Genomic DNA, 24,523 nt, shown 5'->3' with positions numbered 1-24,523 from the left:
GTTTCTTTTTTATAGAGACGTCCTTTAATGTTTTTTGTTCCACTAAAAAATGTGGGACAAACTCATTCTTGGTTGCTTCTTTTTTATAGAGACATCCTTAAATGTTTTATGTTCCACACAAAGATGAATTTGAGTTTGATGTAATGGTTGGAGCTAGCCTTACAAGTTAATTACTATAAGACGTTGATGAAGCCTCCAACTGATGTATCCAGCATCAATCTTCTTTCCTAACTTCATCTGAGCTATTCATTTCAAGGCCACAATCACTAATAAATACATCCTCCGCCCGTCATTAGCAGTGCTAGATTACTATTTTAATTTGTCAACGACTAAAAATCGCGGTTTACTCTTACTCAAAATGGTAGGTAGTCATCACATTCCACTAAATTTTTTCACTCACCTTTTATTATAAAAACTAGTATCACACCACCCGTGCGATGCACGGACTAAGATATTTTGAAACATTGATTTAAAGTTATAAACTAATTAAATGAAATTAAAATAATATCATTATATGAAAATTATAAACAAAAAATATAGCACTATATAATAAAGAAAAATCAATATTAAAACATAATAAACATGAAACAACTACAAAATATATTGTTTCAATATTAAATTACATGATATAAAACCCATCACAACAACCAATTGAATAAAAGAGTAATGGCTCATAAGTCGTTTTTGATAACTTGTTTATACAGTTGGTTTCATGATTAAACCATCATCACTAAAACTTATAATGAGTTTATATGCTCGTTGTATATTTTCATTTTATTTATTTTTGAAAAGTCAATTTACCTAGAAAAGTGTTGCCGGTTAGTATCGTATTTAGGAATACAATTAACCTAACTATCAATTTTATTCTAACAGAAAATGAAAGAAAAAGAAGGAAAAGATGTTTGCTAAATGTTCAGGTGGTTGTTTTATGTTTTATAGAGACCTCCAAGAATGAGTTCGTCCCACATTGAAAGTGAAATATAAAATATTCAATGATGTCTCTATAAAAGAGAAGCAACCAAGAATGAGTTTGTCCCACATCGAAAGTGGAACATAAAACATTCAAGGATGTCTCTATAAAAGAGAAACAACCAAAAATGATTTTGTAAAAAAAAATGAGTGATGCATGAGGGTGATGCGTCTCTCCCTAAGACGCATGATGGTTATGCGTCGTTAAAATTTTTTCGGAAAAATAGAAAAACGCATGTCCCTCATGCGTCTTTATGAAAGACGCATGTCCGTGATGCGTCTCATTAAAAGGAGACGCATGAGGGTCATGCGTCTCTCCCAAACCCGGAATTAAAAAAAACTCCAGTACACTTACGGAATCTAAGTTTTAGTCTAGAAAAAAAAAGAAATATCCCAAATTTTGAGGGTGTTTCTGTAACTTTATCTGCAATCCCTACCTAATTAAATTTTAATTTTTTATTTGATTGATAAATTGGGAAGGGATTGTGAAAATTCAAAATGTGAAATCAATTGAGCTCAACAGCCTCAGCCTCCCTCTCATGGCAGCAGCAGCTCCCCGCATTCTTCTCTGCGGCGATGCCCGCGGCCGCCTCGCCCAGCTCTTCAAACGCGTTTCCTCCGTAAACTTTGCGCTCTCCTACTCTGATCCTCACTTCCGCCAACTCGATCACACGATTTACGCTTCTGTTTTCTGCAAATTTTCAGGTGAACAAATCAGCTGGGCCGTTCGACGCGCTTCTGTGTGTTGGCCAGTTCTTCCCCGACGCGCCGGAGCAGCTGGAGGAGTTTAATGACTACGTCGAAGGCCGCTCCAAAATCCCTATTCCCACTTACTTCATCGGCGATTACGGCATTGCCGCCCCCAAAACTCTGGGAGCTGCGGCCAAGGATTCCGCTAATCTAGGGTTTAAGATGGATGGGTTAAAAGTCTGCGAGAATTTGTACTGGTTGAGAGGCAGCGGGAAGTTTCTTCTCGACGGTACTTGTTTAATAACTCCATAAATTTTGCCTTTTCATATTGGGTGGAATTGTGTGAATTTCACTTTGATAACCGTGATATGTTTTCCTGTTTATTTGTTGTTTGAGACTTCGAGTTTTCAGCGTTATATATATTTTTTCTCTTGAATGAATATTTATGTAGTCGTCCACTGATCACTGAATGCTTGAGAGAGAGAGTAGTTGTGGTGATGTTAGTTGGTTCGGACATCAGAACAGTGCATCTTTCTTATTTTACCCGTAGTTAGATCACGCCTTCAGTATAGTTGACAAATACTAATGAACTTGGATTATAAAGGGTATGAACAATGTATCTATTGGATTCAAGGACAACACGAAATCGACGAGCTTATGGTATGAATCCAGTTTTAACTTTTCTCCTTGAGGAGTGTCACAGTAGTTGCAAAAGGAAGTTCTGAGAGAAAATCATTTTCAAGCTCTTTATTGTCATTTTTTTACCGAATTTAGATATCTAACATCACAGTCTAACTAGTGAAGGTCGCTTGTCTGACTTATATAACTGCTTCATAGGTTATTTCAGAACAAGACAAAATAATACTCTTGAAATCTTGTCAGTTTACTGAGGTTGAGTTTTTTAAAGCTCTTAGAATAGACATTTTCAAGAAAAAGGCTTAAGCAACTTATCTGTAGGTCCCCAATGTTCTGATTTGGGATATTGGTCTTAAAAACCATGAACTTTGGGCGGATTTTGGTATTTCTCATGAGTGGTCTAAAAATTAATATCTTCTAAAAGTGTACAGTTCTCCCAACCCGCCCAAATAGAAATTCTTAGGGAAAAACGCATCTTGCGTAGCATGCCGTGATATCTATGTAGCAATGACCGATTGTAAGCCTGAATGATGTTTCACGGGTCATTTAACTCAATATGAATCCCAATTGTGAAATTGATTCATTTTCTTGAAATAATTCTAAAGTTTTTTCACCTCTCCCAACTGCACAAGGACTCTCTCCAGTCTCCCCAGCTGGACTCTCCCTCTCCAGTCTGCACTGCCGCTCAAGCTACTGCACCGCCTCACCTCTCCTCGCTTTTTTTCCAAATCTAAATTTTGATTGCCGCCGATTGTTAGATGCATCAATTCGTAGATTCTTGTTTTCCTCTAAAATTGGTTGCAAGAACTGATATTTCTTAAGAGGCTATTGCACTTCATAGAGCTCCTCCCTCATTTCGGCGATTCAATGAAAATTGCAGACAATCGCGTGCGCGGTTGCTCATTTTGGTGTTCCTTTGATTTCCACAAATTGAGGAACAATTATTACAGAACTTCATTTACAAGAAGATGTATGCACGGGGACAGTGTGAGGGCGTGGATCTGGTGGGAGTATGCAATGTTGCATGTAGGAGAGAGGATGCAGTTTCCCTATCTGATGTTAGTGGTTTAGCAATTGTTGATGGTCGAAGAATGTAGATAGGTAAAAGCCTTTAGAGTTACTGAGTGATTATGTGAGGGAGGTTTGTGGGAATTTGTCTCAGAGTGGGAGAGAAGCAGACCTCCTGGAGCGCATGCAGGTACCGAGAATATTTTATGGCCAACTGATACGGAGACAACCTCAGCCCCGACCGCAGAACCGACAGCAGAGGAGCCTCGCGTGACAGAGGCTGCCGCAGACTTCGCGACAGCAGAGGAAGAGGCACGACCCTCGGAGGCGCCTAGGCTCAGTGAACGGCCCAGGAGACAGCCGAAGCCGATTGTGCGATATGGAGACTTTGTGTCTCGGTGAGGAGGACGCGGCATACTTCTTTAGTTAGGATAGATTAGTATTAAGTATTTTAGTATTTATTTTTGGTTGTTTTATTTACATTATGGATTCTTTTTATTATTTTTGAGTCGATCCCAATAAGCTCCTTTCCGAGTTTTCTTGGTGATTCTTTCCCGGATCGCAAAAGAGAGTCGAATTATCTACGGTCCTTAGAATATAAAAGGGAGTATTTTTATGAATTGAAAGGAATGAAAAATCAGATTTCCCTTATTTACGTCTTCTTTATCTTTCTCGCATAAACCCTAGTTGGAGCTGATCTCGGGGAAAGCTCGAGACGTCCAGTGTAATTCCTCGCCGTCGATCTCTCGTCGACGTCGAAATCTTGTTAGGGGGAAAAGCCCTTAACACCAACTATGTCGACAATTCAGAGTTCCGGTGGGGCCGGAGATATTTGAGGAAGATGGTTGAGAATTTATTGGTCGCAGTATTTAGACTTCAAATCCACGCCATATACACCACGTTGGCAGCGTATCGCCACATAGGATTAAGTATCGTCGTGGGGAACTGACACTGTTTTAAAAGATGGTGATTTTTTAGAACAATTTGAAAGTTCATAGGAAATACTAGAATCCACTCAAAGTTCATGGTTTTTAAGACCAATATCCCTTCTAATTTTATGGGTTCTTGATATTTATGTACCTATAGCATATGTGACCACTTGATTTTTTTAAAAGTTTTTTAACGGTTCAAGCATTTAGTTTGTGGGATTTTAAACTTAGCTGATATTCTGCATATCTGTTTACATGTATTTAAGTGTGGAACTGCTGATGAACTACTCTTCTTTAGGTTTATCTGTGGCATACTTATCTGGTAGGCAATCTGCAAACAGTCAACAATTTGGAACATACAGCCAAGACGACATCGATTCATTAAGGGCATTAATTGAGGAGCCAGGAATTGTTGATGTATTTTTGACATATCCTTTTCAGTTTTATCAGTTTAATATAGGCCGTGAGTAATGCCTTAATATTTCTTGTCCTCCTTCTGACTCCATCTATCCTGGTGTTTTTACAATTTACCTTTTGTTCATTTCCTTTACTGGATTTTACTAATGAATGGCCAATTGGGGTCACAAATGGAGCTGCTTCATCTGGTATTCCTTCTGGGATGGATCTATCTGTTGGCGATTCAAACATCTCAGAATTGGTAGCTGAAATTAAACCTCGGTAAGGATTTCTGATTTCTCTAAGCAAACATAATATTGATGCCTTGTATGGTAAAAGATATCATAGTGAAACATATCGAGCCTTATTCCTCACGTCCAGGCAAAACCGGCCCTAGGTATATGGAGATGCACTTGGAAATTGATAGTAATCAAAATTTGAGTGATTTCATAGGCTCTATAAAAGATAAGAGTGCAGTTGGTCTTCATTGGTATACTCTGAAATGATCAAGAATATCAAGAGTCAAAAGTGAACCTATTCAAAAATTTCTTAATTAAGACTGAAAAATGAACAAGACATAATGCTACATGTATTCCACTATTTTCTCAATTTTAAGAGTATCGGAAGTATTATAATTGATGCTTATTGGTAAAGACTCTATATTGAAGGCTATTTCATTGTAGCTGCAATATCTCAAAAGGCTCTTACATGATATGGAAATACAGTTAAATGCCTTTCCTACTAAGTGATAAGCATTGCTTTCTTATGACTGCATCTCTTTTTTCAACAATTCTCAGTAGTTCATTGATAGATTTGCTCCTAATGAGGTTCCTTCTGTCATAGCTACCATATTGCAGGAAGTGCTGGTGTCTACTATGATCGTGAACCTTATGCTAACATTGGTGCTGTTCATGTGACTCGTTTTATAGCCCTTGGTCCAGTTGGGAATAAAGATAAACAGGTTTAAATTTTTCTTCTATAAAGTGTACTCGTGTTGAGTTGGTTTTGTATGCCATGTAATTTCTGGACATCGGAGTTGAAGAAAATGTTATTTTGGTCACTGAAGTAAACTTCTGTTTCTCCGCGATCCTCTTTTCTATGCCATAGCTCATTTGTTATACTTTTTTTTCTGCAGAAGTTCATCCATGCGCTTTCACCTACTCCAGCTTCCAAAATGTCTGCTTCTGAGCTTTGCACTAAACCACCAAATACTACTTTGTCTCCATATTCATTAGAAAAAGAAATTGGATCTGGCAACGGAGCCACAAAAAGATCTGGGGAAAGTGTTTCTGATTCCCAGTATTGGCGGTATGATGTCTCTAAAAGGCAAAAGCATGGAGATGGTGCTGGTGATAGGTTATGCTTTAAATTTGTATCCTCGGGGTCTTGCCAAAGAGGCGATAAGTGCCATTTCAGGCATGATGAAGATGCACGGGAACAATCTCTTAGGGGTGTTTGCTTTGAATTTTTAAATAAAGGAAAGTGTGAAAGAGGTCCAGATTGTACATATAAGCATGAATTAAAGGAAGAAGGCAAAGCATTGTCTGGCAAGCAATCTGGTTCAGGAACTGGTAGCTTGAACAGGTGCAAGATAAATCCCTGTTTTGGTGTACCATTTAATGTTTGTTGTGGCGTTAGATCTAAAATTCATCTGACTGCATAAGTTTAAGAACATTGTTTATATGCTGAATTATATATGAAATTTGAGTTTCAGGTCCAAGGAATGCTGGTTTTGTTTGTCAAGCCCCAATTTGGAGTCACATCTAATCACTAGCATAGGAGAACACTGCTATTGTGCACTAGCTAAAGGACCACTAGTGCAAGATCATGTGCTGATAATACCCATTGAGCATTTGCCAAACACCCTATCTCTACCTCCAGAATGTGAAAAAGACTTATCTAAGCTTCGGGGCAGCCTCCAAGCTTGCTTCAAGAGACAAGGAAAGGAAGTTGTTTTCTTTGAATGGGTTTCTAAGCGTGGAACTCATGCTAATCTTCAGGTCCGAAAATTTTTACTCTGTTTATGTGCAAGCATGCTTTACGGGCATGCTATCTTACATTGGCTTTTTGTTCATATGATGATAGACACTGCTTTCTTTCTGTTAGAAATTTCCTTTTCTGGTTCCCTTGTTTTATTGCATTCCATTTTCAAGTTTGCATGTAATCATCATCGTTCCACCTACAGCTGACAAGTGTTTGATGGATGTGCAACAATCAGAATTCCTTTGTTTTCTTTTGTCTATTTTCTATTTTTCTCTATCTTTATGATTGTGAATGTTTTATTAACCTTTATCTCTTTTGCAGGTTGTTCCAATTCCAACATCGAAAGCATCTTCTGTTGAACAAATTTTCAATTTAGCAGCCAAGAAGTTGGGCTTTACATTTGCAACCCTTAAAAGTAAGTATCATTCCATTGCTCTTAAATAGCTAGTATTTGCAACCTTCAACAAAAATGTCCAGACCTTGAATTATTTACATCTTAAGACCTGACCTCTATGAACATTTAAGGAAAATGTCATCAGGGTCATTTTCGGGTACTAGAAAACACACGTTGAACTCCATATGTATCTTTAACCCAAATTTTTAAATATGACGTGGAAAATTTATTTTGTGGACCTATTTATTTGACAAACTATAAACCCTAAACCCTAAATCCACATCAGCTCAATCATATTTTCAATTAAATTACTAGTATAAAAGAAAGAGGCATCTCAGTTGCCATGTGATTTCATTTTTCGATAATTTGAATCATTATTAAATTCAACTATTCCATAATATTTTATTCAAGAAGATCATCAGTTATATATAAATGATCTTTGGTGTCTGGATATTAAGCTTATGTACTATTATATGCTACCACGTGAGAAAGTAACATTATGAAAATCCTAAAACAAGTAGATGTAATTTATGCGTAATACAGGGTAAATGATCTTTTAGTCATCATGCCATTGCGTTTGTAATGATTTCCCTCTGCTTATGATGTGGCTCCATTTTGTAAGTAAGTAAGTTGATAGCCTTTTATAAATACATCTTTACTTGGTGGCTAGAAATGTTCCATTTCATGTACTCCCTCCATCCGCGAATAGGAGTCCCGTTTTTCTATTTTATTCCGTCCACGAATAGGAGTCCCGGTTCACTTTTACCATAAATGGTAATAGGGTCCCGCCATCCATTAACTCATTCCACTCACATTTCATTTAAAACTAATATGGGACCCCTATTCCACTAACATTTTTCCACCCACTTTTCTTAACATTTCTTAAAACCCATGCCACCAAGAAATGAGACTCCTAATAGCGGACGGAGGGAGTAACTGCCAAGTGCCAACACGCCAAGTCCTTTGCTTTAGTAGTACAATTTTCTGGAATCGCACCTCTTTGACATATGAATCTCTACTCATTGCAAACCTATTTTTTAGTGGATACCATTTCAGTTTCTACCAATTTAGACTTGTCCAATGTTGGCTTTCGATCTCCGTAAATTTAATAGATGTTTGGCATCAGCTGTGTGCCTGGCCTTAATAAGGGTGCTCAGCTGGTTTACTTTTTAATCAATTTTCGTTGCCTCTTTGACATAGCTTAAAGTGTTATTTTTCTCTTATGATTGTCTGATGATTTCAGATGACAACTATATGGAAGCGCGGAAATCTCTGGGAATGCATCTAAATAGAAATCAGAGTTTATTTTATGTGGAAGTTCCTGGAGGAACAATTTTGTCACATGCTGTTGAGGAGAATGAAAACTTCCCTTTTCAATTTGGGCGTGAGGTAAAACATGAAACTGAAATAGACCGCTAACATGGAACATATATGGGTAAACAATCATTCTTCAAATTACACTAACGTGTAAAAAACTTAACCAAGAACCTAACCTATGACTATGTTGTGCTATATAGAACTATAGATGCACCATCTAATATACATGCTGATGCATGTTAAGATACCTATATTGGGACTCCGAAACCACTCTCTTCAAATGCCAAGTCATCATAAAGTTCAAGAATCTATTTTGAATCCATAATTTGTTACACCTTATGTATGATTGAATCAAATAGTTATGTTGAAATAAGTCTTGTTCTTTTTGGTTTAGGGTGCGATTGACAGGTTGATTTCCTGGACTAATCAGCATTCTATAGATAGTACTCCTAGTCAATACATTATACACTACTTGACTTTAAATATAAAAAAACTAGGTCTTTAGTGCTTTCTTTTCACCAATTGTTATTAGTTTTAAATTCTTCATGTCAACTCTATTAGTCGAAGTTGGTTAGCAATGTGGCCTGTCTTGTATAGGTTCTTGCTGGATTGTTGAATATGGCTGACAAGGCTGACTGGAGGAATTGCCAGCTTAGTAAAGATGAGGAAGCTGAAATGGCAGAGAAGTTTAAGAGACAATTTAAGGAGTATGATCCAAACACCTGATTCACACAAGTTAAGGTATACCAGAACTTTGATTTCTCTTCTTCTTCTTGTTTTACTTGTAAGACTGTAGCTTGACCAACAAGTGCATATGAATTTGATGAACATAGATTGCAGGAATGCAACAGTTTATCACATACAAAATGCCTTACAAATCGAAATCGCTTGGCTATCCAATGCTGAGTGTTTCTACAAGCAAGTGTGTGTTCCATACTCAATTCGGTGGTCGGTGGTCGGTGGTCCTACGTCCAAAATAGATATGTGGAACACCCCTCAAAATCATTGATCTCAAACTTGTATGTATTCGAAACTATTTTTCTTCTTTTCGTTTTTGTAGACTTTTAGGTAGGCGTTTACCAGAACACTTCGGCTTGAAGCTGTTGTTCCTATTCACAAACTTTATTTCAAGAATGATAGGGAATGGAACAGCAAATGCCAGCCTTGAATTTCTTTTATCATCACGATTAATCTCTACATTTTTTTGAACTATATGCTTTGTTTTTGTTTGACATACTTAAATTTCTTGGTAAATCAAATGGCTCCCACCCTATAAATTTGTTTTTATGTGGTCATTCTAGTTATTTTAGTGCTGTAATTGCTATTCCTAAAGAGAGAATCTTTGTGCACATGCATAGGAGAGAAACAGGCCGACAACAATGGACTATGCGTTGGTTCAAGGTTCTTTATTTCCAAATATATTAATTTGAATTTTGAAGGTTTATTACTATTACATAATAAGTTGATGCAATGTTAGCACATCGTATTTTCATACTGGAAGACACGAATGAGAGATCTGGTGAGCAAAGGACTGACATTTGTTACATTTTTTCTGTGAATTGGATTAAGCCTGATGTGTTTCAAGCCACATAAAAAGAGTACCAATTTTTTTCTTCCCGCGAAAAATGATAAAGGAAAGAATGCAAAATCACAATAATTTAGGGAAGAAGATTTTTTCGAGCAAGAAAACATTGGGTGGCCATATACATAATTTGGCATATCTAAAATTTTGAGAATAAATCTACGTTGAATAGGACGGGGTTAGATTGAAATCACACCCTAATCTAATATATGGTATATAGATTGCATTGATTAAATCAGTATAATTATACCCAAATTGCAATTAATGATTATTTTTATTAAATCATTCATAAGATTGCAAAATTAGTAATACATTGGTGGTTAAATAAAGGAAAATTTATCATTTAAATTGTAATTTTTAAAAAGAATAAATTAAATCATACAATTAAATTTTTAACTATATTTGTTGTGATATTCAATCTTTCAACTCGTATTTAAACACAAACTCAAAGATTTCTCATATATCTAATAATAATATAAATTTTATTTATGGTATTCAATTAAAATGAAAATATATTTAAAATGCAAATTTATTGAATTCATTTTTCAATTGAAAATGACCGGAGCTCTAACTCCTTTGAATCACTTGGGACTATAAAATTGAATTCTGCGCATCTATGACTGATATTACTCCGTATTAATATACTCCGATGATTTGTGAACTTCTAAAAAGAATTACTACAAATAGTAACGCTTGGAGGGTAGGGGCCCAAACCCAATATGTAGCTCCAATATTTGATGTTATTCAATACTAATTTAAAGTAGAAATTTGGTGGGTTGTCACACTCCAGTGCTCAAGAGAGAGAAATAAGGAGAACTTCTCTGGTCAAGTAAGTAGTACTCCTTTATTAATTAAGTACCATTATGCGTCAACACCAGTATTTAATTTACTTCAATTATTTAAACAAGAGCCATCAATGCCATAATTGCCATTTTACCATTTACATCGAAAACCACTAATCAAACCACTTTTTCATTCTGGAATTGTAAAGGAAAATATATACTCCACTAACTCTGATTTTTTTTTTCATTTTTACATAAATAACTCAACTTAACGATTATGGAGTAGTAAAAAAATTTACATTGTGCCATCTTTATAATAAATGAGCCCTATACGATCATGATGATGATATTGTTGATTAATCGCTTGTCAACTTAAAAACTGATAAATATGTTGAAATAACTCATTTTTATGATTGAAGAGACATGTGCGTATAGGGTATACTTGGCCACTCTAACATACTTATCCAAGTGAGATCGTGTAACAATTACATTATGATAATTCCAATTTTTATTTAATACTTATTATTTTAAAGTGTGTAAAACATTATATAAAAATGTTTTGTTCATAAGATATTTTATTGTAAATAAAATATGAAGATGTGACTTGGACGGTCATGTTATTGAGAGTATGTATTTTAGTGCTACGCTTTTTCTTGTGCTATTAAAAAGTACAAAGAGTACATGTCACGTTTCCAATGGGGTGCAATTTTAAGTGCGTAGCAAGTAGCAACATTGCTTTTCAAAGGTAGAACATTTGTTCAAATTAACAATTTTCGATAATTTGTATTGTTAAATTTGTCCCGTTTTAATTAATTGCAAGCTAATTTTCACCAAAACTCGTGAAATCCTCAACTATGGACAGTATTCATTAATTAGTAAAGGTAGAGAAAAAGTAGTAGTTAGAGTTAGAGTTGTCTGATTGTTTTTGGTTTTAGATTTAAATTGGGCACAAGAAGTTGGGTGCTTAGCTTTCAATACACACAACAAGCCAATACTTAATTACTCACATGTTGTTAGAAACGGCTGTTTGTTGCAGCGAGAACATGCCAATCTCTTCCCTTACACCTCCAATTTTTCACACTAGCTGTTTTTTTGGATTCCTCTCCCCTTCTCTCAATCCCCTTTAACTTTATTCACAAGAAAAAGATTGAGTTTTTTCCTGCTTTGCACATGCTTCTTTTCAAGGACAGTTTTTGGGCTTTTGAAGAAACCAATGCTTCTTCTTCTCTCTTGTTTCTTGCTTGCCTCTCACTCTTCCTGCTTGTGGGTCTCCAGCTTTAGCCTAACCCCCTTTTCGTGTTTATTGCTTCACGTCTCATGCCACCCATTTCTCTTGAATTTGTGTTTGGGCGATTAGAGAGGGAGTTTGGGATCTCTCTCTCTCTCCTCTCTCTCTCACTCTGCAATCTATGTATCAAACTCATCTTTGAGCTGAGGATTTTGATTGGAGTTGTTGTATAGTACAATTGTTTGTGTGTGTGTGTGTGTATGGGGTGGACATGGAGTTGGTGATGCTGCGAGATTTGGGTATGTTGCTTCAAGTTTGGGCCCTTGCTTGTTTGTTGGTGATTCAAGGATCTGCTGGTAATTTCCTCTACTTTTTACTGTTGTTTTCTGTGTATGATATTTATGTTCATTTAATGAGGAATGCTGTCAATTCTTATTCTGAATTAATGTTTTGGTAGTTCTGGTCATGTAAAGCTGATTCATATTTCTCAATGAGGTTCTTTCTCAAATTTTATCATGTGTGAATCATGAATTTAGTGGATTTCTTGAATCAATCTGCACTGCATGCAAAATTATTTGAGGAAATTGGTTTCTTTTTGGTTTTCTGACAACCAACTCCAATTCCTAGGCTGGAAAATATCATGTTTAAATGTAAAACATGTATCATTGTATTGGATTTGAAATATAGATTGCAGTTCCTCGTGTTGAACAAGGAAAACTAGGCTTTGTGTATAAAATGTGAATGTTTTAATAAGCAAAGCAGCAACTCGGGTAGCTCAACCGATTGGGTAGTCTTCTGTGATCAATCCAAATCCGGCTGAGCATAATTCTTATATTCTTATGTTTATCTAATCTCTTAATGATGATAATTTCAGGGATAGGTTTGCAACCTCCATTTGCTGTGCCTTCTTTCCAGTCTGCACCGTCACCTCAAACCACATTGCCCAGTCCTTCAACACCAACTCCAATTCCGATTCCTTTTGTTCCCCCACCAGCTGCTACTCTGGACCCTGCCCTATCCACGCCACCTATTCCTCCTTCCGTGAACCCCCCCACTCCAAATCCTTTGGTTCCACCACCGACGTTGTCTCCTGACCCTGTCCTATCCACGCCACCTATTCCTCCTTCCGAGAACCCCCCTACTCCAAATCCTTTCGTTCCACCACCGGCGTTGTCTCCTGACCCTATCCCACTCACACCACCCATTCCTCCTGCAGACACTCCTTCAAAACCAACTCCAAATCCTTTCGTTCCACCACCATCATCGAGTCCAGACCTGGCCCCACTCGCACCGCCTATTCCTCCTTCGTTGCCAGTCCCAAATCATTCCGTTCCACCACCATCTTCGAGCCCGGACACTATCCCACGCTCACCACCTTTTCCCCCTTCTGCAAGCCCTCCTTCAAAACCAACTCCAAGTCCTTTCATTCCACCACCATCTTCGAGTCCAAACCATGTCCCATTCACACCACCTATTCCTCCTTCAAAATCAACTCCAGCTCCTTTTGTTCCACCACCATCTTCGAGTCCACACCCCGTCCCATTCATAACACCTATTCCGCCTTCCCCTCAACACGCGGAACACCCTCCACTTATAGTGCACACTCCAGGTAGTTCTGGTAGCTCCTTTTTATAATGTCACCCTGTTGGCACATAAATGGTTCGGATTAATTTATAATTGCTTTATGCAGCACCCGTGATTTCACCTTCAAGCAGTTCACCACCAGACAAGCAACCTCATCCATCAGTTTCAAAATCTGCACCTCCGACTTCTGACAAATCTCTAGCACCTGTTAGTGATAATCCTCCGTCTGCAATTGCTCCAGGTACTTGACAGCTCAGAACTTTTGGATGGTCTTGCTGGACTCTTCCCCTTTATGTGATGTATATCTCTAGAATAAAATAATTTGAATGCAGTTTCAAACGTGCCAGCTCCTAGGGGAATGCCGGAATCCCCACCATCCTCACACTCAGTTTTGCCAAATGAACCACCTTCCCTTCCCCCAGGTTTTCCATTCGTTTGCTTTTCTGGTTTGAATATAATATCAGATCATGAGCTGACTTCTTCTGTACCGTGCCATATGTCTCTCCACAAAATTCTCCACCTACCAAAACAGTTGTACGCAAATCCCCATCTAGCCCCCCAGGTATAATGATAGTCCCTGGATAGAATATGACGATAGATCTTCATTGTGTATGGATGTTATTAATATTATCATTGAGTATATGTTTTTGGATAATGAGTCTCATGAGTACATGCCAAAATTTATGTTGGTTCATCCATTTTATTCTTAGCTCCTCCTCCAATGATGAGCAAGAAATCAGCCTCTAGGCCAGTTGTAGCACCCAGAGATAAAATCGCCCCTATTCATGCACCATTAAGTCGCTCCCCGGCAGAAGGTAGTTGTCAATTTTGTGCTAGTTTCCTTCTAATTTCCATATAAAGAAAAGGAGGCATGAGTAATAGTATGGCGCTTCTTGTGGTTCAGCTCCTACTGCAAGAAACACTCAAGGACGATCTAGTAGTGCTTCGCCTCCGCTTCAGTTTTCCAAGTCTCATTCCCCAAGGCCACATCATTCGAACGCTTTAAATACTTCCCGTGCTCCACCTCCAAATGCCATGCCTCCTCTATCTCCAGGTTATCTCTCTTGAAAGTTCATTTATTTAATCTTGACATGATTCTTTGCTAGAAATATTCATTCCTTTAGTTACTTTGTTATTTGGAAGAAAAAGCTAAACCAGGATACAATTCAGAGCAATTTCATGAGTGTGTCTCTGTATCACTCGTATCTCTAGCTTGCTATTATGTCTCTTAGTTTTTGGTTCAAATGTCTACTAATTCATCGATCAACTTCACAGGCTCTTTGGTGCCTTCATCCCCCCATCCTGAAGTAAATAGTAGTCATTCTCCTATTCCAGCTCGGTCTCCAGCATCTCCATCTAACCGGCCTAAAAGTAAGTAATTCCCAACTTCAAATGCTATACTTTCATTCGACATCTTATACCAAAAACCTTATATTCTCTGGTTCGTAGTTCCCTCTCTTCAGCCTAGTATGCCCCCCTCTGCTTCATCACGGCAAAGCCCAAATCTGCCTCTGCTGCCTCCTATGCGAGCGCTACCTCCTCCACCTCCTAATACAGGTAAATGTACCTTTTGCCTTACTACATCGTTTATTATGTGGTTTCTTAAACTCAATTTTACTTGGTAATTGTATAGATTGTGCGCCCCTAACATGCACCGAGCCATTAACTTATGGACCTCCCGAAGCTCCATGTGTCTGTGTGTTGCCAATACAAGTGGGGCTCCGTCTGTCGATAGCATTGTATACCTTCTTTCCTTTAGTCTCGGAATTAGCAGCTGAAGTTGCAGCCGGTGTTTTCATGGGGAAAAGCCAAGTTCGCATCATGGGAGCAAATGCAGCTGGAGACGATACAGAAAAAACCGTTGTCCTTATTGATTTGTTACCACTTGGAGAAAAATTTGATGATACCACAGCAGATATCACATTTGGAAGATTTTGGCACAAACAAGTTGTCATAAAAACATCGATTTTTGGTGAATACGATGTACTATATGTTAGATACCCAGGTAACTAAGCCAACCTTCTGTAGTTAAAGCATACTTTAAAATTAGAGATGATTGTTAATTAAATCACAAATTTTGGTCATTATTTCAAAATCGGCCTAAGCTTCAAACTGTTGCAATTAAACCCTACTAGCCTGCTTTACAATTTATTGAAGATTAGACCTCTCCTAAATATTCAGGTTACTGATTATAACTGATGTGGCACTACTCATTTACATGTGTATTATAGTGTCCAGTTGGTGAAAAATGACGTTGTGTATTACGGGCATTTAATAAATCGTGCCACGTCGATAATCAGTTACTGGAAATTTCAGAGGGAGTCTTATTTGCCACAAATTGTAAAGTTAGGTTTTAATTGCAACAGTTCAAATTTGGATCGAACTTGTTACAATGCCCAAAATTTGGGTTCTGATTAGCAATTATCTCCTTTTATTATAGCTTGGCCTATGTACTCAAGTTTGCATATTGAATTGATAGGACTCCCACCTTCTCCACCTCTGCCTCCTTCCTCCATTAACATCATACCGAGTAAACCTTACCCCGGTCAGGGCAATAATGGAAGGACTATACAGCCTCTTGGAGTTGATGTTAGTCGAAATCAGCATAAGCGTGGGCTCAACAGAAGCATACTTGCAATAATAATTTTATCTTGCTTTGTAGCTTTAGTCTTAGTGTGTGCTGCTGCATGGGTTTTTCTCTTCAGAGATCGACAGTCTGCTTTTCGACTGGACCCCACTCCACCAACAACCATCCGTTCCCTCGCAAAGTCATCGGGTATTGAATTCCTTTAAGTCTTGCTAGGTGCTACAAGTCAATTTTTTCTGGAATGTGAAACTTTCACTGACAAGAAAAGTATAAACTATGATGTAGGTATCGCAGTGTCTAGAACTGGAAGTGCGCTGAGTTCTCCTTCGTTCTCGCTGGGTTCAAGCATGGCAGCTTATACTGGATCTGCGAAAACTTACAGTTCTAGTGAAATAGACAAGGCAACCGATTTCTTCAACGAGGCAAATGTACTAGGTGAAGGTGGCTTCGGACGTGTATACAGTGGTGTGTTTGAGGATGGTGCAAAAGTTGCAATTAAAGTACTCAAAAGATATGATCAACATAGCGGCCGTGAATTCTTGGCTGAAGTCGAGATGCTGAGCCGGCTTCATCATAGGAACTTGGTCAAGCTGATTGGCATATGTGTCGAGGATCGCACCCGCTGTTTAGTTTACGAGTTAGTACCAAATGGCAGTGTGGAATCTCATTTACATGGTATGAATCATCTATTCAATCAATTACTTATTCTGTTATTTGACAAAAACTTGTGTGCCTCCAGATGTACAGTGTGTCCACCTCAATTGGGTACCAATTCCTAATTAGGGCGGATGCACCATTGAGTGCCTCGTTTCTTATGTGATTTCTAAAGATGATACTTTTCTCTTAGGCATTGACAAAGAAAGATCTCCACTTGACTGGGGTGCTCGGCTAAAAATCGCCCTTGGAGCTGCCCGAGCTCTAGCTTATTTGCACGAAGATTCGAGCCCTCGTGTCATTCACAGGGATTTCAAGGCCAGCAACATCTTGTTGGAAGATGATTTCACACCAAAGGTATCCGATTTCGGTTTAGCACGTGCTGCGTTGGACGAGGACAACAAACACATTTCTACACGTGTCATGGGGACTTTTGGGTATGCCACTCTCATTTCTTTTAGATAACACATTTGATTTCATCATAAGCTTAAGAGGCACATGCCGATGCATCCGTTGTAATTAATTAACTCTAATTAACAAATCCTGGTGGAGGGTTGATGAATCATGAGCTTAAAATGATTTTCATTTCCTCGTATCGTGCAAGGTATGTGGCTCCAGAGTATGCTATGACGGGACATCTGCTGGTGAAGAGCGACGTCTACAGCTATGGTGTAGTCCTGCTAGAACTCCTAACCGGAAAGAAGCCTGTGGACATGTCTCAGCAACCCGGTCAGGAGAACTTAGTCGCTTGGGCACGGCCACTGCTAACAAGTAGAGAAGGTTTGGAGTCGATGATTGACCAATCCATGGCTCCTGATGTTCCTTTCGACAGTATTGCAAAAGTAGCTGCAATTGCTTCGATGTGCGTGGAACCGGAGGTGTCACACCGGCCTTTCATGGGCGAAGTCGTGCAGGCTCTGAAACTCATATGCAGCGAGTGTGACAGTATGAAAGAGATGCCTTCTAGAACCTCCAGCCAGGAGGACTTGTCCATGCTAATGGAAGCTAGAAACAGTACCAATTCGAACATGCTGCCGGCTCCTTTACTTTCACCTCACTCCACCGTCTCAGATTATGATTATCTGCTCGACCTTGAGAGAGATCTCTCGATGTCTGAGCTACTGAGTTCCTCTGCCATGCCCGGGAGAGGAGACTCTGAGTCGTTCAGGAGGCACTCAAGCTCGGGACCTTTACGAACAAGCAAGATGAAGCCACTGTGGAAGACGATGAGGCAGTTGTCTCGGGGCAGCGTGAGCGAGCATGGGGTGATGTTCAAATTGTGGCATGGATCTCAATAAAGAGTCTTGTACTCTTGTCACCTTTGTACTCAGCTACTTGTGTTTTCCGATTGATATCAGGCGATACATCGAATGCAACGCTGGGGGAAGATCGCAGTTATCGAAGATCGGAGCAGCCGGCTTCTGCAAGCATGATTGAAGCTGTGATTAGTGATGTTCATGGTGCATTTTTGTACATAAAATGTTGTACTATCGATTTTAATTACTAGAGATCAATCAGGAGCAGTTTTCTTTAGGGGGAGTATGATGAGTTTTCATAGATCTGTTATCTTAGATTTTATTTGTGTCGATATTAGAATAATGAAAAGAAAACATTTTGTTTGGTGAAATAAAAATGTCCACCGACATTTGTTGACAATATATCCATCACGAATAAGTGCAGTGTCTTATATGCATGTGTGTTTTATAAATGTGCAAGTGTAATGTTTTGTGAATGGAGAAATGACTTTTATTTTGTCAGGTTGAGTGTCAGTGTGATGCGAATCTTAATAAATGCTGGACATAGTATGTTGTAGTAAATGGTACTTATATGATTTTATTTTGTTTGGTAGAGGTCGTTGCGAGTGAAAAATGGAATCTGGGTGAAAAATTTGTAAATGAGGTGAGGTGGGGAGAGGAGACATGAGATGAGATAGTAGTAGTACAATAATAAGGTATTATTAGATTCTATTAGACGGCTAATTACATTTTAAATTGATAATTACTAAGTAATGCTACTTACTATCTAATACTCCCCCGTCCCCGATTAATTGTCACTTTTTGACCGAGCACGAGTTTTAAGAAATGTAAATAAAAGTTGGTTGAAAAAGTTTTTGGAATGTTAGACCCACTTTTTTATATTGGTTTTATATTAAAATGTGAGTGAAGTGAGTTAGTGGAATGTGAGACCTACTTACCATTTATGGTAAAAATGAAGTGTGACAATTATTGCGGGACGGACTGAAATGGAAAAGAGTGGCAATTAATCGGGGACGGAGGGAGTATAAAAGTATAAATTCTTTTCATTTTTGTCTGCCTTATAAAAATAGCATACTTCTATTTTGATAACTCATTTCTCTCAAATGAGGTGGATCTCATTCTCCACTAACAATACTCCAATTACTTTTTCTTTATATCATTTTCTTACTTTATCAATTGTGTATCAAACTCACGTGGTCCCAAAAGTTTTTATTTTTATGGGATGAAGGGAGTATCGAATTTAGTCCATTTGATCTGAAAACAAACAACCAAAATCAATTTCTACGCAATATCGACTAGTTGTTCTAACAATGTCAATCAAGATATATTGATGTCAACTTCGTGTGTAAATAATGTCAATAAAGGGTATTAATGGAAACTGAATTTCGTTAGTTATAATAACTTTTAAAAGTTATCTCAAAACTTTGAACTTCGCGTGTAAATAATGTCAATCTAGATTTTAAACTATTTTTCCACAAAACATATACTACTACTCCTCCGTCCCACAAGAATAGACACTTTTTCCTTTTTAGTCCGTCCAATAAAAATATGCACTTTTTAATTTTGAAAAGTTTTTTTATCTTTAATGAGGTTGGACTCATTCTCCACTAACAATACTTTAATTACTTTTTCTTTCTACCTCTCTCTTACTTTACCAATTTTACATTAAAATCTGTGCCAAACCCAAAGTGCATATTCTTTGGCGACACAGAGGGTATTAAATAAAAGGTAATTTCATAAGATTTCTAACGAGATCCTAATATATGTTCGGATGATAAAATTTGATAATTTTATTTGAATTTTCAATATTTTCGACAATCAAGTTAATATTACTACATATAATGTCAATCTAATGCAAGTACAATGTCAATAATATTTGGTTGACATATTCAAGTCATTGAGTTAGTTGACATTTTTACTATACCGTGTTGACATCACAAGAATCACGAAAACTACAATTTATAAGAAATGGTTAAAGGACCATGTTCAAATTAATTAATACAAAATGATTTTTCACGTGACACCGATTTTAAGAAATGTTAAGGAAAATGAGTTGAAAAAGTTAGTGGCAGGTGAATCTTACTTTTATATACTATTAGTTTTATAATATAATAATGTGAGAGGGAAATGAGTTAGTAGAATGTGGAGTTCATTGTCAAAAACAATAAAAGTAAAGTGGAACAATTAATAAGAGACAAACCAAAATAGAAACTGGGACGCATAATGGAGAACGGAGGGAGTCCCGGTTTACCATTTTAATCCATCCGTCATTAGAAGTCCCAATTTACTTTTACTATAAATGGTAGGTACACCCACTTTCCACCAACTCATTTCACTCACTTTCTACGCAAACTAGTACTCCATATAAAAATGAGTCTCATATTCAACTATCTTTTTAACCACTTTTCTTCATTTTTCTTAAAACTCGTGTCAAATTCAAATAGAACTCTTAACGACGAACATGGAGTGCGACTATTATAAGCAAATTTTGGGTTTTCTCATGCAATATGACGTTGGTTGTGAACTAAATTGGACCAGGTTTGCGTTGGCTAAGTAAACCCAAATGAATCAAATACCTCAAGACCAAATCAGGGGCGAATACAGATAGGAGTTTCTATGCGAGACTCCCTCCGTCCCATAATAATTGTCACTTTGTGAGCATATATTTTAAGAAATGTAAAGAAAAGTTGGTTGGAAAAGTTAGTGAAATGTGAGACTCACTTTTTTATATTGATTTTATAATAAAATGTGAGTGAAGTGAGTTAGTGGAGCGTGGGACCTACTTACCATTTATGGTAAAAATGAAGTGTGATAATTATTATGGGACAGACCGAAATGGAAAAGAGTGACAATTATTGTGGGACAGAGGGAGTAATTTACATTAAATTTAGATAAATTTCAAAATTTTATAAAATAAAAAGTCAAAAAAATTGCATATGGATTAATCTGTTCCAATATGAGTTTGACCCGAGTCCCTCTTCTCACATGTTTGTCGAGGACCATTCTGATTTTTAGAATATATATATGCTACACAAATTACCACAAACAAGCAATAAATATCTAAAACTACTCCTAAACTACAAGAGAGCAACATCAAAAATACTACTAGTAATTAGGGGGTCAAACTCTCAAGGAAGTGGTTTGGATGAAAAACTCCTAAAAGTAACTTTAAAAAAAAGATAGTCTAAAAAAATTTAATAAAATAAAATAAAAGCAAGAAGAATACTACCTAGAATAAGCTGAACACATGTCGCTGAGACTCTACTCATTTAACATATTGTCCCTACTCCTTACAAACATATAATGGACTCTAGATTAACTTTTATAGCAGGTAAATACAATTATACTATATCCCTAAACCTGTTGAGAAAAGGGGAAGTATCAATAAGCATTAAAGAAGAATAGAGTTCCAAGAAGCATTGAAGATGTGCATGCATTGTTCCAATAGTAGTGTAGTTCCATGAATATATATTTATTGTAGGATCTCAAAAGTCACCAACATCCCTATAAATATATGGGTGTTGAGTACCATTTCATCATTCAATCAAAATACAATAATCTTCTCCCATTGCTTTCTTCTCTAAATATGTTGTCTATACCATTTAACATGGTATCAGAGCGGGTTTGGACTCAGATAAGGTATCATCATCGTCCTTGATACCTTTCTCGGCCCCTTCCCGTTTTTTTGTTTTTCCTTTTTCCGCTGTACCTATAACCATAAGCCAAAATGTCAAATGACAACTATATAGTAACCGAAACCTCAGATTCATCTATGGCAGATGAATTTGCCCGGCAATTTGCCAACTTTATGCGCAATAGTTTTGCGATGAACCAACCAAATCCACCAGAAACAGCTGTCATGCCATTCAGAATTGACACGCAGCCCCTCCACATTGGTGGGAATAAGTTGAATGGAGAAAATTACGCCCTTTGGTCCGTATTGATGAAGACGGCAATAAGCGGTCGGGGAATGGTATCTCACGTCACCGGAGTGCCTCATTCCCCACCGCGAACCGATCCAGCCTTCATACAATGGGAACAAGCCGATCACTGTGTGATCACTTGGTTAGTACAAAACATTGAGCCTCGACTGGTCAGTCGAGTTTCACAACATCCGACGGCAAAGCATATATGGGATGCGTTGGCCGTCACATATGGGAGCGGAAGAGATAAAATCCAGGTGTATGATCTTCAGTTCAAAGCAACCACACTGAGACAAGGAAGCAGTTCATTAGAAGAAATATGGAGCCGGTTGGGAGAGATCTGGATTTCAATCGACCAAAAACAGACGAACCCAATGAAATGTCCAGAGGATATGGAGATTCATAACAAATTCATACAAGATCAGAGAGTATGTCAGTTTCTCTATGCAATTGATAGCAAATATGAAACAACTAAGAGGGAGATACTGAAAATGGACCCGCTTCCCTCCGTCGACTATGCGTACAACCTGATTCAGCAGGAGGAGACACGACTCCGAGTGCTACAACAGGCAAACACCGGCGGAGCAGCTGCCATGGATGGAATTGGAACTGGCCTCGCCATCCGAGGGTGGCAGAACCCTACCGGCGGCTCTCGGGGTGGCGGTCGCGGCAGCAACGGTGGTGGTCGCGGCAGCAATAGTGGTGGTCGCGGCAGTGGCAATGATAGAAATCGGCGAAGTGATGAAGAAGACAAGTCAAAATTGGTGTGTTCCTACTGCAAACGGAAAAGACACACAAAAGATTCATGCTTTGAACTAGTTGGATATCCAGATTGGTGGGAAGAGAAGCACGGCAAGCCGCCCGCAACCGCAAACACCCTGGAACCGTGGCGGGCACGCCGCCGCAGCAGTTGGAGGCGACGGAGGCAACGCCGTGCAGGGGGTCGTGCAAACCGCCGGTGCTGTCCAGCCAGGAGGAAGGACCAGAAATGAAGCTGCTCAGCCGGCGAACACAACCGGGGCAGCAAACTTCGTTGCCAGCGGAAGTGGGAGTGTAATTCACGATTGGAGTGAAGAATTGATGAGGGGAGAGGCGGCGCCTGATTCAGGTAGATTAGGGTTAGGGGGCTCTTTTATTGGAAGCCCCCAAATCTTTGGGAAATTGCAGGTTTTACCCCACCAAAATTCTCAGTCACAATTAGCCCCCAAATCTCCTGAAAATTCCATAATTTCCCAAACCACTTGCCAAAATCGATTTCAGCCTCTCGAGAAGCTTGGAGTTGTGTGTGCAGTATCTAATGGCCATGAGAAAAATGATAAATGGATTTTTGACTGTGGGGCAACCGATACCATAACATATGATGCCTCAGACCTTACCAACCTTCAGAAACCTCTAAAATCTCATATCCAAACTGCCAATGGGGAATTTACGGTGGTTGAGGGGGCTGGAACCGTTAACATTTCCCCAACTTTGCAGTTATCAAATTGTCTATATATTCCTTCGATGTCTCATAAGTTATTATCCATTAGTCATGTCACAAAGGAATTGAATTGTACGTTACTAATGCAGCCACAATTTTGTCTGTTGCAGGATATCCGAACCGGAGAGATAATTGGACCCGGCACTGAACGTGATGGGCTTTACTATGTGGATGAGATAGCTCAAAAAGGGACTGCCATGTTAACTCACGGATCAGCTGACCGGAAAGCTTGGCTTTGGCATCGGCGCTTGGGTCATCCATCTATCGGTTACTTAAAATTGTTAATTCCTAGTATTATTCCTAAGCATGACATGTACTGTGAAACTTGTCTTTTATCCAAAAGTCATCGGAACTCTTACCCATTAAGTAATACTCGTGTTGAAACCCCATTTGTCTTAGTACACTCTGATGTTTGGGGGCCCGCACCAGTTATTGGGGGGCAAGGTTTTCGATATTTCTTAGTTTTTGTGGATGATTGCACTCGCATGACCTGGATATATTTCATGAAACAAAAATCTGAAGTTTTGTCACACTTTACCCATTTCTATAACCTTATCCAAACTCAGTTTCACAAAACCATTCAGGTCCTTCGGTCAGATAATGGGGGGGGAGTTCGTTAATTCTACCATGAAACAACTCTTCCAAAACAAAGGTCTTATACACCAAACCACATGTGCTCATACTCCCGAACAAAACGGTGTGGCTGAAAGGAAAAATCGATCTCTCCTCGAAATGACTCGTTCTATGCTTATAGAGTCAAAAGCCCCGAAACACTTCTGGCCAGAAGCCATTGCCACCTCAGCCTATCTCTTAAACCGATTGCCCACAAGTATTCTCAAACACAAAACTCCTCTACAAGTCTTGTCCACCTTCACAAAAATTCCTCCGCCCTTGACTCTTGAACCTCGCGTCTTCGGATGCTCCGTTTTTGTCCACATTCCTAAACATGAAAGAACTAAACTATCCCCTTGCGCTATCAAATGCGTTTTTGTAGGATATGGGGTAAATCAAAAGGGGTATAGGTGTTTCGATCCAAAGTCCAACCGGATGTTTGTTACAATGAACTGCAACTTTCTTGAAACTGAGTACTTCTTTACCCATCTTAGCGGTCAGGGGGAGAGTAAT

At 38.4% G+C, this 24,523-nt stretch overlaps 2 protein-coding genes across 5 annotated transcripts; both read left to right on the top strand.

The window, feature by feature from the left end:
- The first annotated feature begins 1,461 nt into the window (after positions 1-1,461).
- LOC121802162 (zinc finger CCCH domain-containing protein 64-like) lies at positions 1,462-9,534 on the top strand. 2 transcript variants are annotated; one of them, XM_042201747.1, is made up of 11 exons: positions 1,462-1,589; positions 1,675-1,948; positions 4,531-4,660; positions 4,794-4,910; positions 5,472-5,589; positions 5,764-6,212; positions 6,343-6,628; positions 6,933-7,026; positions 8,249-8,394; positions 8,920-9,063; positions 9,156-9,534. In XM_042201747.1, the coding sequence occupies exons 1-10, from the start codon at positions 1,509-1,511 to the stop codon at positions 9,046-9,048; spliced, it is 1,824 nt and encodes a 607-aa protein (XP_042057681.1). In that variant the 5' UTR covers positions 1,462-1,508; the 3' UTR covers positions 9,049-9,063; positions 9,156-9,534. The 2 variants fall into 2 exon arrangements, with proteins under 2 accessions (XP_042057681.1, XP_042057682.1); XM_042201748.1 differs by having other exon boundaries at positions 1,480-1,589; positions 9,163-9,534.
- A 2,015-nt stretch (positions 9,535-11,549) lies between these two features.
- On the top strand, positions 11,550-18,397 carry LOC121804764 (receptor-like serine/threonine-protein kinase ALE2). Of its 3 annotated transcripts, none has more exons than XM_042204415.1 (14): positions 11,550-12,270; positions 12,789-13,523; positions 13,605-13,739; positions 13,831-13,920; positions 14,031-14,060; positions 14,209-14,313; positions 14,403-14,552; positions 14,774-14,869; positions 14,948-15,055; positions 15,132-15,503; positions 15,978-16,274; positions 16,380-16,760; positions 16,933-17,176; positions 17,344-18,397. In XM_042204415.1, exons 1-14 carry the CDS (start codon positions 12,186-12,188, stop codon positions 18,035-18,037), a joined length of 3,522 nt encoding a protein of 1,173 aa, XP_042060349.1. In that variant the 5' UTR covers positions 11,550-12,185; the 3' UTR covers positions 18,038-18,397. The 3 variants fall into 3 exon arrangements, with proteins under 3 accessions (XP_042060349.1, XP_042060350.1, XP_042060348.1); XM_042204416.1 differs by having other exon boundaries at positions 11,558-12,270; positions 13,846-13,920; positions 16,371-16,760; XM_042204414.1 differs by having other exon boundaries at positions 11,561-12,270; positions 16,371-16,760.
- Positions 18,398-24,523: the final 6,126 nt, after the last annotated feature.

This window comes from Salvia splendens, chromosome 5, assembly GCF_004379255.2.
Source record: "Salvia splendens isolate huo1 chromosome 5, SspV2, whole genome shotgun sequence".
NCBI classification, from domain to species: Eukaryota; Viridiplantae; Streptophyta; class Magnoliopsida; order Lamiales; family Lamiaceae; genus Salvia; species Salvia splendens.
Note: the sequence above shows the minus strand (reverse complement) of the source record. Positions and strands in the feature narration are given on the sequence as shown.

Bases quoted from the DNA above. Each gene is read 5' to 3' on its own strand.
- LOC121804764 (XM_042204414.1), top strand. From the start codon at position 12,186: ATGGAGTTGGTGATGCTGCGAGATTTGGGTATGTTGCTTCAAGTTTGG. The intron at 14,870-14,947 runs GTAAGTAATTCC...TCTGGTTCGTAG, and splicing joins TCCATCTAACCGGCCTAAAA to TTCCCTCTCTTCAGCCTAGT. The intron at 16,275-16,370 runs GTATTGAATTCC...ACTATGATGTAG, and splicing joins TTCCCTCGCAAAGTCATCGG to GTATCGCAGTGTCTAGAACT.
- LOC121802162 (XM_042201747.1), top strand. From the start codon at position 1,509: ATGGCAGCAGCAGCTCCCCGCATTCTTCTCTGCGGCGATGCCCGCGGC. The intron at 4,661-4,793 runs ATATCCTTTTCA...ACTGGATTTTAC, and splicing joins ATTGTTGATGTATTTTTGAC to TAATGAATGGCCAATTGGGG. The intron at 8,395-8,919 runs GTAAAACATGAA...TGTCTTGTATAG, and splicing joins CTTTTCAATTTGGGCGTGAG to GTTCTTGCTGGATTGTTGAA.